This window comes from Plecotus auritus, assembly GCF_963455305.1.
Source record: "Plecotus auritus genome assembly, chromosome: 10".
NCBI lineage: Eukaryota > Metazoa > Chordata > Mammalia > Chiroptera > Vespertilionidae > Plecotus > Plecotus auritus.
The window spans coordinates 13,919,842-13,932,409 of NC_137785.1; the positions used below are offsets into that span (position 1 = coordinate 13,919,842).

The 12,568-nt window shown below is 49.6% G+C and overlaps 1 protein-coding gene across 2 annotated transcripts in view; it reads right to left on the reverse strand.

Annotated features, from left to right (window-relative positions):
• Nucleotides 1-6,055: 6,055 nt before the first annotated feature.
• Nucleotides 6,056-12,568, reverse strand: part of HIF3A (hypoxia inducible factor 3 subunit alpha) — a gene marked incomplete at its 5' end in the record, with an annotated part of 33,755 nt that continues 27,242 nt past the window's right edge. For both annotated transcript variants that reach the window (XM_080645645.1, XM_080645644.1), the window contains 2 exons: nt 6,056-6,524; nt 10,887-10,965. In XM_080645645.1, the coding sequence (XP_080501771.1) occupies nt 6,427-6,524; nt 10,887-10,965 (177 nt within the window). In that variant the 3' untranslated portion in view covers nt 6,056-6,426. The remainder of the gene's footprint in view (nt 6,525-10,886; nt 10,966-12,568) is intronic.

The window sequence follows — 12,568 nt, forward strand, 5'->3', positions numbered from 1 at the left end:
CTGCACAAGTGTCGTAAAGCGCGGGCCCTGAAGGCTCCCTTCACGCGCCTGCGCAGGTCTCTTTCGCCGTGGAGCGCGCGGAGGACAAGGTGACCACAGGGTCCTCAGACATCGCCCTTCCTAGAATAAGCCAATGGGGGAGGTGAAAAGGGGTGCGCGGGGGCGAAAAGGCCCGGCATGGCCCCTGCTCCCCGAAGTGGCCACGTTCCGAGACCGAAGATTCTGGGGGCGGGAAGTGGATTTATCCGCTGTCTCCCGGGGTTGGAGGGTCATGCCGCTGGTGCGTGCGGCTCAGGCAAGGCTGCGCCAAGCCCAACGCGGAACCGGGGCCGGGAGTCTAGCCCTACTGTCAATTGCCTCTGTGACCTTGAACACCTATTCCTCTCCTCTCTGGGGCTTGTTACCCATCTCTGAAAAATGGGTGGTTTCTCAGACTAGAATAAAGTTACAACCTTGAGGGTCAGTGTTTCTAAGCTATTAACCGAAGGCCCCCTGGATCCCCTAATCCTGAGCAAGGCCCTGTCTCCGTTCTTTCTCTCCCCGCCACCCCCCCCCCCCCCAACTCCTTTCCATAGCTCCTTCTGCCTTTAGGAGGAAATTTAAGGACTTTCTGATGGCCTAAGAGACCTTGTATAGTCTCGCTTCATGCAACATGTCCAGACGCCATCCTCACACGGTACACACTTTCAGACCATCCTTTCTGTCCTCAGCCACTACTGGTGCGGAACTGTAGCGTTAAATCCTGTAAGGCGCTGCCCTAGCTCCCTCCCAGAAGCGCAAGTTATCCCACCCTCAAATCTAATTGTGGCTGACTGACTCCCCACCCCTAATCAGCTAAAGATCACCCCAGAAGATACTAGTATCCTCTCCATTTTACAAATGAGGACACAGATTTGCAGAGGTCAATGCACTTACCCAGATCATACAACAAAAAAAGTGGCAGAGCCAGGTCTTGAACCTGTCCCACCTGATTCCTGGGCTCTGAATTCCTACTCTGCTGCTGCAGAGCCCACCTTGTGGGGTAGATTTTGTTGTGTTTTATTAATCTTCACAGGAGGATATTTTTTCCATTGCTTTTCAGAGCAAGTGGAAGGAAGGTAGAGAGGGAGAGAGAAACATCAATGTGAGACACATCGACTGGCTGCCTTCTGCATGCACCCTGACCCGGGGTGGGGAGCAAACCAGAAACCCAGGTACCTACACTTGACAGGGAATCGAACCCACAACCCTTTGGTGTGTAGACCGATGCTCTAATCCAGTGGTTCTCAACCTTTCTAATGCCATGACCCTTTAATACAGTTCCTCATGTTGTGGTGACCCCCAACCATAAAATTATTTTCATTGCTGCTTCATAACTAATTTTGCTACTGTTAATGAATCGTAATGTTAATATCTGTGTTTTCCGATGGTCTTAGGCTCAACCCACAGGTTGAGAACCGCTAGCATGGTCGTCTAAGAGCATCGGAAAACACATATTTACATTACGATTCATAACTAGCAAAATTACAGTTATGAAGCAGCAACGAAAATAATTTTATGGTTGGGGTCACCACAACATGAGGAACTGTATTAAAGGGTCGCGGCATTAGAAAGGTTGCGAACCACTGCGTAATCACTTACAACAACAGCCAGAGCAATTTTTGAGAATCTTTTGGTGTCTGTGTGGGTAGGCTGCCATGATGGATATAAATTCTGGATTCAAGTCCAGCTCAGCCCTTCCCAGCTTTGTGACCTTGGGCAAATGATCACCCTCTCTAAACCTCAGTCTTATCCTCTGTAAAATGGAGATAATAATCATGCCTGTTGTATAGGTTTAGAGGAGAGTCTGATAAGATCCCATGAGTCATGTTTGGCAGAGGGCCTGACACAGAGTCAGTGCTTTTTACATTCACTCCATTGTAAATATTCAGAGTGGGACAGAGTACTTAGATCTGTGATGGGGACTGGGGCACTGTCAGGAGGCTGTGGCGGGATCTCACCCAGCTGGGACAAGCAGGGAAGACTCTGCAGGAGGGGATGTCTGAGCCTGCATCTAAAGTATGAGGAGATAAACAAGGGGAGAGAGGGGTAGGGTGAAAGCTATTTAAGGCAGAGGGAGCAGCAAATGCCAAGTCTTGAACGTGGGTTTTATCCCTTTAAACTATTCCTATGTGGAACTCCGGAGAGGGGTTATGAGGGGTGATACACAGAGATATGACAGAAGAGGCACAGCCGTCTGCACATGAATCTATAGACATGCAATCACACACACACACACACACAGAAGTACAGAAAATCATGTCAGACAGACATCAGTACATAGAATTGTAGTGTCAAACAGTTCTATGCATGTACACAGAATCTTACCACACACACACAAACCAAAAAATAAACAAAAACCAAACAAATCACAAGACACACTTAGGAACACAGAAACCCGAAGTAACTAGAAACACAGGCAGAAGTATTTCGCTCATACTAATACATACATGTAGAAGGAGTTACAATGCCCTCCTCACACAGGTTCATAGAATTATGTCACAAAGACATATATACGGTATGACAACATCACCAGACACGTTACATAGACCCACATAGGAACAGTCACATACGTGTATACAAAATCAAAGTGACGTGGACACCTGTCACCCAGGGCAACCACACCCCCTAAAGTAAACGCCACAGATGAGTCCACACACAGAGTTAAGGTGCCTACCAAGGCGAGGTCTTTATGGCGGTACAGAGATTAGTGGGTTTCAGAGCCAGTGTGGCTGGCCCAGTCCCTTCCCGTCCCCCAGCCTAGCACAGCTTTATTTATTGAGGGCCCTGTGGGAGGGAGGGGTGAGTGAGACCCTTCTCCCCCTATAGCACCAATCTGGACAGGCAATTCCCTGAAAAACAACAACAACCGTGAAAAGTGCCCTTCAGAAAGGGGGTGACTTGGGCTGAGAGAGGAAGGCCTTTTCCTGTGGAAGACCAGGAGTAGCACCATCGTAGAAAGGGGTCTAGGGACACACGAGTGGTGGCAGAGAACTGAGGAGTCTTAGCCTCTCTCCCCACCTCGAGATACATGGATAGGGCTGTGCGTGTGCCTGTGCGGCTGGGGGAGTCTCCTGGGTTGTGAACCCCCCAAAGAGGGTGAGGAAGCCCTAGGTTCCCCACATACCTGGGGTAAAATAAAAGTAAATGCATATCTGGAGGGCTGCGGTGGGGAGTTGAGAAAATTTAAGGATATGAGATTGAGAATGGAAAGGTTTGAGCATGAAGTCCACAAGAAGAGAAACCTGGAGGATAGGGATCTTGAGTGGGAAGACTTAAGAGAGTAGGGTCCTGACTGGTGGCTCGGTGGTAAGGGCATCAGCCAGGCATCTAAGGGGTTCTGTTGTGTGTGTGTGTTTTTTTTAATTATATATATACTAGAGGCTCGGTGCATGAAATTTGTGAAAGAGTAGGTCTCCCCCAGGCTGCTGGCACTGGCTTCCCTCTGGCACCGGGATCTGGGTTTCCCTGGCAACCCTGGCCTCGTTGGGAAGGACCTCTGGTGTAATTAGGATAGTATGCTTTTATTATTATAATTGATTTCAGAGAGGAAGGGAGAGGGAGAAAGAGAGAGAGAAACATCAATGATGAGAGAGAATCGTTGATTGGAGGCCTCCTGTACACCCCACACTGGGGATTGAGCCCGCAACCCGGGCATGTGCCCTGATCGGGAATCGAACTGTGACCTGGTTTATAGATTGACGCTCAACCAGTGAGCCACACCAGCCAGACTGAGGTTCAGTTTGATTCCTGGTCAAGGGCAAGTTACCTGGGTTGCAGGTTTGCTCCCTGCCCCTGGTCAGGGGATGTGCAGAAGGCAACCAGTCAATGTGTTCCTCTCACATTGATTCTCTCTCCCTTTCTCTCCCCTCTCCTCCCACCCTTCTACTCTCTCTGAAAAGCCATGGAAAAAAATATCCTCAGATGAGGATTAAAAACAAGAAAGAGAGTAGGAATTGGGGCAAGTTGAATGGAGTGAGAAGACCAAAATAAAGTTAGGTGGTTGGAGTCTGGAATCAGGAACTCAGGAGTTGTAAGATTCAGAACTAGAGGAATCTATAGGGTGAGGTTCAGATTCTAGAATCAGAAGCATTTGGAGGCTGAGTTCTAGAACCAGAATTTGGATCTGAAATCAGAGGCAGTTGGCAGCTGTGAGACCTAGAACCAGAAGAATTTATACTAGTAGAGTAAGGACTAGAATTAGAAAGAGCCTGAAGACCAAGTTCTAGAGGGGTTTTGGAGTCATACAATCTAGAATCAAGAGTTGGGAGTTGTAAGGTCTAGAACAGGGGTGGGCAAACTTTTTGACTCGAGGGCCACAATGGGTTCTTAAACTGGACCGGAGGGCCGGAACAAAAGCATGGATGGAGTGTTTGTGTGAACTAATATAAATTCAAAGTAAAGGAGCGGAGGGGAGAGCAAGAGAACCGGATAGAACAGCCGGATCCGGCCCGCGGGCCGTTGTTTGCCCACGGCTGGTCTAGAACCAGAGAAATTTATAAGGCAAGTTCTATAATCAGAAGATGTTTGAAGTCTGGGTTCTAAACTCAGGGTAATTTGGAATACTAAGATCTGGAGTGAGAGGAAATTAGAGACTGTCTAGGACCAAGGGACTTTATAGTATGATGTCTGGAATCAGACACATTTGAGGCCAAGTTCTAGAACCAGAGAAAAGGGAGATAATCAGATCTAGAATCAGAGGGCCCTGGAAAATGCAAGTTCTAGAGATTGTGTGGTTTAGAACCAGTGAATGATAGAGGTCATAAGATCTAGAATAAAAAAGAACTAGAGCATGGTGTCCAGTTTTGGAGGTATTGGTTATAAGATCAAGACATAGAGCCCAGCCGGCATGGCTCAGTGGTTGAATATCCACCTATGAACCAGGAGGTCACGGTTCGATTCCCAATCAAGGCATATGCCCAGGTTGTGGGCTTGATTCCCAGTGTGGGGCATGCAGGAGGCAGCCAACCAATGACTTATCTCTCATCATTGATGTTTCTCTCTCTCCCTCTCCCTTCCTCTCTGAAATCAATAAAAATATATATTTTTAAAAAAGATATACAACTCAATTAAAAAATATATTTTTTGAAAAAGATATACAACTCTTCTTTTTGGTGAGAAAAGCAAATCTTGAGTGTAGAAAATTTAAAGGAATGAGCTGGGAATCATGGGATTTAGAAATTGGAAAGTCTGGATTTGGAACCAAATGTGTTACAGATTAGGAAGAGTAGAGCCAATAGGAAGCATGGGGTTGTGAGTCCAGAATCAGAGAAAACACAGTTGTAAGATCTGGAACCAGCAGGAATTGGAGAGTGTGACATCTAGAACAAAGGAGTTTATAGGGAGAGGTCTAGAACCAGAGAAAGAAATTGAGTTCTAGAACTAGAGGATTCTAATGGTCGGAGGCTCTAGAGCCAGAGGGAGTTAGAGGTTGTGAGGTCTAGAATCAGACAACTTTGGAGACCAGGGGGTATGAAAATAGAGTTGGAGGTAATGAAGGCCAGAATGAGAAAAAGCAGAAGATTGTGAGATCTAGAATCAGAGGGGTTTGGAGGGTGCTAGGCCTACATCAGACCATGTTGGAGGTTGTGCAGTCTAGAAAGAGAAGGTAGGGAGTTGTGCATTCCAGAACCAGGAAGGTCTGAGGTTGTGCAGTCTGGAACCAAAGACAGTCTGAAGTTGTGAGGTCTAGAACTGGAAAAGGCTGGAGGTTGTATTGTCTGGAAGCAGAGGAAGTTGGAGGCTATACCTGGAATAGGAGATTCAAGAATAAAGTCAGTGTCCAGGTAAGGCTGGGGGCAACAGAAGTCCAGAGTGGAGGAGGTAGCCACGTAGGCAGAGCTGGGTGGCTGCTTGGGAGGCCAAGGGCTCAGTGAGAAGTCACTGGGTAGCGGGGAGGTCTGGCCCAGAGGCTCCCCTCCCCGTTGACCCCTGAGTGGGGGTGTGAAGATTAGAGTCCCACATTCTTATGGACTCCAGGCGATTCATAGCAATTAAAAACATAGCATGAAAAACAAAAATAAGAACAATAATATCAGATAGATGGGAAGAAATGTGATTGATTATGGTTATCAATACACCCCAGGGCCTAGAAACACAGATCCCACCCCCAGCCTCCCACCCCTGATTACCCAAAAGGAAGCCAAGAGAGTTGGAGAAAGAAATGAGGTAACCAGTATTAAGAACCCCAAGGGAAGTCCTGAGAGACAGAGGAGGAAGGGGCCAGAGACCCCCTCCCAGAGGTCACTGAGCTGAGACCACCCCAAAGAGCCCCTGGCTGGGGGAGGGGGACAGGGGTGACGACTGAGGTAGGCCCGAGGTGGGCAGGGGCCACTGTTCATTGGCTGCCAGCTTGGAGTGTGGTTGAGGTCCTTTCTGGGAAGAAGAGAGGTGGGAAGAGGAGCTGGCTCAGTGGGCCTGGGTCAAGCTTGTCATTGGCGGGAAGTGGCTTTTGGGTTGGGTGGTGTCCTCATCCGAGTAGAGACAGAGCAGTGAAGGGCCCAGGCCTGTGGGGGAAGACAGAAGGTAAACCAGTGGGGAATTATCACCCCCGCCCGTCAGCCCTTCTTGACAGCTACAAGTGGGTGGGGAGGCAGGCACTCCTGGATTCAAATGGCAGTGGATGGAGTCTTGGACAAGTTCTGCTGCTCAGGTGTCCAGGACACTTAGGACAGTAGGTAAGGAGCCAGACTCTACCTGAGTTTGAATCCAGGCTCTGCTATTTACTTGCTGTGTGACCTGGGGCAAGTGACTTGACCTCTCGGTGTCTCAGTTACCTCATCTATAAAATGGGCTAATAGCAGTGCCTCTCTCCCAAGACTGTTGTGAGGAGTGAATGAGTGAATCCAGGGGAAGTGCTCTGAACAATAACTCGTGCTGTTGCTACCTGGAAAACCGAGACACTTCTATCTGCCTCATTCATTGAACACTAGAAGACATGCCTCTGTGCTTCATCTTCATAGAAAAGAAACAGCATGTGGCCAGTCGGTTACTGAATTTCCCCAGAACAAACAGGATGTGGGGGGTGGGGAGAGGGTATGAGAGCTGTGCACGTGGCTGGTAGCACGTGTTCCAGGAAGATTCCCCTAGGCAGGGGTCCTCAAACTTTTTAAACAGGGGGCCAGTTCACTGTCCCTCAGACCGTTGGAGGGCCGGACAATAGTTTTTAAAAAAAACTATGAACAAATTCCTATGCGCACTGCGGGCCCGGGACGAGTCGGCTGCTAAGCAGGACAGGCAGCGGCACCCGGCGGGCCGGATAAATGTCCTCGGCGGGCCGCCTGTGGCCCGCGGGCCGTAGTTTGAGGACCCCTGCGCCTAGCCTTAACGAAGGGAGGTGGAGACAGCTAGAAACGGCCTCCGCCATTTTTTTTTTAACCCAATAGGAGACCATAAGACCTAGGCCACATTCGGAATAGGTTGTAAACTCCACAGCACTCAGCCAATGAGGAACTGGAAGAGGGACTTGCACAACAGGATAAATATTGCCTGTGCTAGCAAATTCCAGTGTGCCTGCCACAACGGACAGCTCTCGAGAGGGGACACCCACGCTCGAGTGTGTCGTCTGAATTCGGACAGATGAGCATTTTCTCGCAACACCTGTGTGCCAGGCTCTGGGGACACAGCAGCGAACAGGATGGATGAAACTCCATAACCTTGTGGGGCTGGCATTCCAGTTAGGGGAGTCGATTAGGTCATGTATGTAAATTTAGCACCAATCTTGGCAGAGTGAGTATTAGATAAATGTTAGCTCTTCCTTTACAAATATATACTGAAGCCGAAACCGGTTTGGCTCAGTGGATAGAGCGTCAGCCTGCGGACTGAAGGGTCCTGGGTTCGATTCCGGTCAAGGGCATGTACCTTGGTTGCGGGCACATCCCCAGTAGGGGGTGTGCAGGAGGCAGCTGATCGATGTTTCTCTCTCATCGATGTTTCTAACTCTCTGTCCCTCTCCCTTCCTCTCTGTAAAAAATCAATAAAAATATATTTAAAAAACAAAACAAATATATACTGAAGATCTGCTCTGTGCCCAGCCACTGGCCAGCCTGCCCACACAGCAGTGACCAAGACAGGCCTGGCCCTGGCCTTCACAGGGCTCACACCCACAGGGAGAAGGCAGCCGATTACCAAAGAGCTACACAAACACCTGTGTCAATATGGTCTGTCATGAGTGCTATGAGCCCTGAGCTTAGGAAGTTGGGGTGGGGGGAGCTTCATGGAAGGAGTAATATTTGATTAGAGATCTAAAGGATGCAGTCAGTCCTAGCCTGTTTGGCTCAGTGGATAGAGGGTTGGCCTTCAGACCTCAGGGTCCCAGGTTCAATTCCGGTCAAGGGCATGTACCTCAGTTGCCGGCTCCTTCCTGGTTGGTGTGCGTGCAGGAGGCAACCAATCGATGTGTTTCTCTCACATTGATATTTCTCTCTGTCTTTCCCTCTCTCTCTCCCACTCTCTCTAAAAGTCAATGGAAAAAAAGAAAGAAAAATATCCTTAAGTGAGGTTTAAAAAAAATAATAATTTAAAAAAAACTTAAAAATAAAGGATGCAGCCATTAGGCAAAGAATACATGGAAAAGTATTTCAGGTATCGAGATCAGCACATGCAAAGGCCCTGAGGCAGCCTCCACAAACATGATTTAAAGCTCATTGCAATGCCCTACAGAGGCCCTGTATAATCTGCCTTACACCTCTCTCCCCTCCTCTCTCTGCTCCCGCACACTGGTCTTATTTCCCCCAAATAAGACAGATACACCCCCACCCCAGACCTTTGTATTCACTGTTCCCTCCATCTGGAATGCTCTACCCCCAGAAACTGTCACGGCTCCCTCCCTCACCTCCGTCAGGTTTTTGTTCAAACGTCACCTTCTCAAGGAGACCATGCCTAATCATAAAATTGAGACCGCCCCCCCCCCCCCCCGCCACCCCGGACTCCCTTTCCCTTTCTATGCATTGTTTTCTCCAGTAGCGCTTCTTGTCTCCTGCACGCTTTACTGTATTTGTTTCTTCATTCTGTGGACGAAAAAAAGGCCACATGCTAACCTGACTCGCTAAGGGGAGGCCTGCATGGCGGTCTTGCAAACTTAGAGACCTAAAGTCACCACAAAGGATGGTCTGAAATGAAAACTAACTAAAAGCAGTGATGGTGGCTAGTCATGTCCTAGGCCTGTATCTTCCTTGACAAGGTCAACCTTTACCTTAAGGGAGCCTATGTCTTGTTGCATCTAGGATAACATATAAAGAAATGTCAGGGGCCCTGACTGGTTTGGCTCAGTGGATAGAGCGTCGGCCTGCGGACTGAAGGGTCCCAGGTTCGATTCCGGTCAAGGGCATGTACCTTGGTTGCAGGCACATCCCCAGTAGGGGGTGTGCAGGAGGCAGCTGATTGATGTTTCTCTCATCGATGTTTCTAACTCTCTATCCCTTTCCCTTCCTCTCTGTAAAAATCAATAAAAATATATTTTAAAAAAAAAAATGAAATGTCAGGGTAACTTGTAACTGCCCTTTTTTCCAGACTCCTCAGGGCACAACCAAATGCCCTGGGTGCCAGAACAGATACCACAAATTCCTTCCTTGTTATTGTTATCATGTTAATTATTGCCGGTTAACTATCCTGCACCCACCTAAGTAAAAGAAGTATGCCTATCATTTTACTTTTTATCCAATCCCAGAGGTGTCCCCCCACCCCTATGCTTTTTCCTGCCTCTAATCTATCACCAATGGATTTCATGTAACCCACTTACACGCTTCCTTTGAATGTAATGTATAAAACAAGGTGGAAAACCACCATTCTCCAGAGCGTTATCCCAATACCTTAAGATTTTGCTTCCTGGCAGTTGTCATGAGTTTGGCTCAAACTCACAAAAAATTCTTGACAGGTTTGCTCTAGCCAGTTTGGCTCAGTGGATAGAGCGCCAGCCTGTGGACTGAAGGGTCCCAGGTTCGATTCCGGTCAAGGGCACATGCCCTGGGTTGTGGGCTTGATCCCTGGTGGGGGACTTGCAGGAGGCAGCTGATCAATGACTCTCTCTCATCATTGGTGTTTCTCTCTCTCTCTCCCTCTCCCTTCCTCTCTGAAATCAATAAAAATATTTTTTAAAAATATTCTGGACAGGTTTGAATGACTCAAAAGACAGTAACTGTGGCCAAAACAGAGGGTGTGAAGCAGAGTGTGGTCTGAGATGAGGCAGCAGTCAGACTTGAGTCTCTCTGAAGGGCACTTGGGGGCCACGGAAGGATTTTGAGCAGAGGCAGGCCAGGGTCAGATGGGTGCTTTGAAAAGGCCTCTCTGGCTGATGCCTGGAGGTTTCAGGCGGAGCTCCGGCTACTGGCAGCTGTGCGGGGAGATGGTGTAATGGTATCACAGACCAGAGCGCAGTTTGTCTCGCACTCTGCGCTCTGCGGAGGTGCCGTGGAAGCAGCCTGGTTAAGTGTTTACTCTAAAACAGGTCTCGTGCTAAGCCTGTCCTGTGTCACGGGTCCTCAAGCATCTCCCTGAGGTAAATTGCTGGGGTGGGGGTGGAACAGAGACTCCAGAAGTAAAAATTATTTCCCCTAACCACACAGCCGGTAATGACTGAGGTGTGACTCAGCCCCACAGCGTCATCAGACACAGGCCTCAGGAGGTCTAGGCGTGGGGCTGGGCCCAGATTCCATGCCTCCCTCAGGTCCCTCCCTCCTGTCCCCCCCGCCCCCGCCGGCCCCCCCAGAGCCCCTGAGAGGAGGGAGGGGCTGCATATTTCCAGCAAGGTCACCTCCAGGCACTGACAGCTGCCCACCACTTTCAGGCTTGCCTCACCCCTTTCTCAGCCCCCAGGCACCTCCCCTCCCAGAGGGGACCCAGGGCGCTTGCATAGCTAGGCTGCTACTCACCCAGGGGCTCATTCAGTTCCAGGAGGTGGGTGCTGGGATCCTGCTGCCTCCCTGGGGCCGGTCCTGTCAGGAGGAAATTCTGCAGGGCAGAGACAAAACCAGCATCATCATATTAATTTCCAAGGAGGCAGGATGGTGCAGTGGTTAAGGGCACTGTGGGGTTCAGTGGCTGCTCATCAGCTGTGTGACTTTGGGAAGTCACCGTCCCAGACACCCTCCGCATGTCCCTCCAGCCTCATGCCCCCCTCTGTGCCCAGAGGGCTGTGTGTGTGGACTCCATCAATGCGCAACAGTGCTCTGAGTGTTCCTATTGGATTCATGCAATGGGAGATGCCAGCAGGTGGGAGGAGGGAGAGGAGGGTGTTCGATGTTCTAGCTGCTGGGTCACTGTGGGTTGGCTGTGTCCCTCCACAGAAGGTTTCCGCTCTTATGAGGCAGAGCCCCCCTTCTCTAAGATCCAGTTGTTAGTGCAAGAATAGAATATTGGGGACTAGCCATGGCTATTAATCATGCTCTGTTAACCATGATTGCCTTGTGTTGGTTAAAGAAAGGGCATTCTGACCTGGTTGGGAGTTGTGCGCCCCCGGGACCTGGGAGTCAACCTTGGAATGCGGTCCATTCTCATGGAAAGATTAACACCTTTGTTGCCCAAACAGTGGAGTCCCACCCCAGCCTGCATAGCCTACTTCCCTGTGCCTGCAATCCCTGTCCTGCCCTATATAAGCAGCTGGCTTGTGGGGGGCTGCGGAGCAGATTTTTGTGGATGACCTGCTGCTCTCCTATGCTGCCGGCAGGATTGGAATAAACGCTCATATATGTTCAACCCTGTCTCTGCTTAATTGGCTCAAGCAGTGACAGGCAGCACAGACCCATTGATTGTCCCGTTACACAGAGACCATCCCTCGCTCTGTGCCTTCAGGCTACGGGTGGTGCCAGCTCCCTACACTGCGGGCCCCGGGGCGCTGCACCAGCCCTTATTGCCCACACCATTGCCAACAGTCCTGTTAGATTCTCCTCACACCCCCTGTGAGCGCGCTGGTTCTTGCCCAGCCGGTAATGGATGCAGTTACCTAAACTCTCCATTGTAAGTGTGGCTGACGATGGTGATATTTCAAGAATGGTCATGGGGATTGAATAATTTAGTCATGCAAGGAGTTAGTGCAGTCCGTGTCTGGCCTGTGGTAGGCACTCATAAATATAAGCTATTGATATTACTCATCACACCCCTCATGTTCAAACAGCCCTGTTGGGTGAGGAGCCAGAGAGCTAGGCACTCATAAATATAAGCTATTGATATTACCCATCACACCCCGCATGTTCAAACAGCCCTGTTGGGTGAGGAGCCAGAGAGCTCTTCTGTGGGCAGTAGGGAGCCATGGACGGTCCTGGGGGGAGGCCTTGTGGAAGTCACACAGCCTAGGCTGGTTCATAGAAAGGGTTGCTAGTGTGCAGAATTAACCAGGGCAAGACGAGGCAGGGAGAATGCAGGGGAAGGGATGCTGTTCTCATTTGCTTTGCTTTTATGTCCCATTTATCTATTGCCCGCTGAGGATCAGTGAAGGGCCTGGTTTCGTTTGCTTCTCATGGCAGTCCTGAGATGTAACTCTCCCACTTTCCAGGTGAGGAAACTGAGGTTCAGATTGGGGACATCACCTGCCCAAGGTCTCAGTCACTAGGTGGCT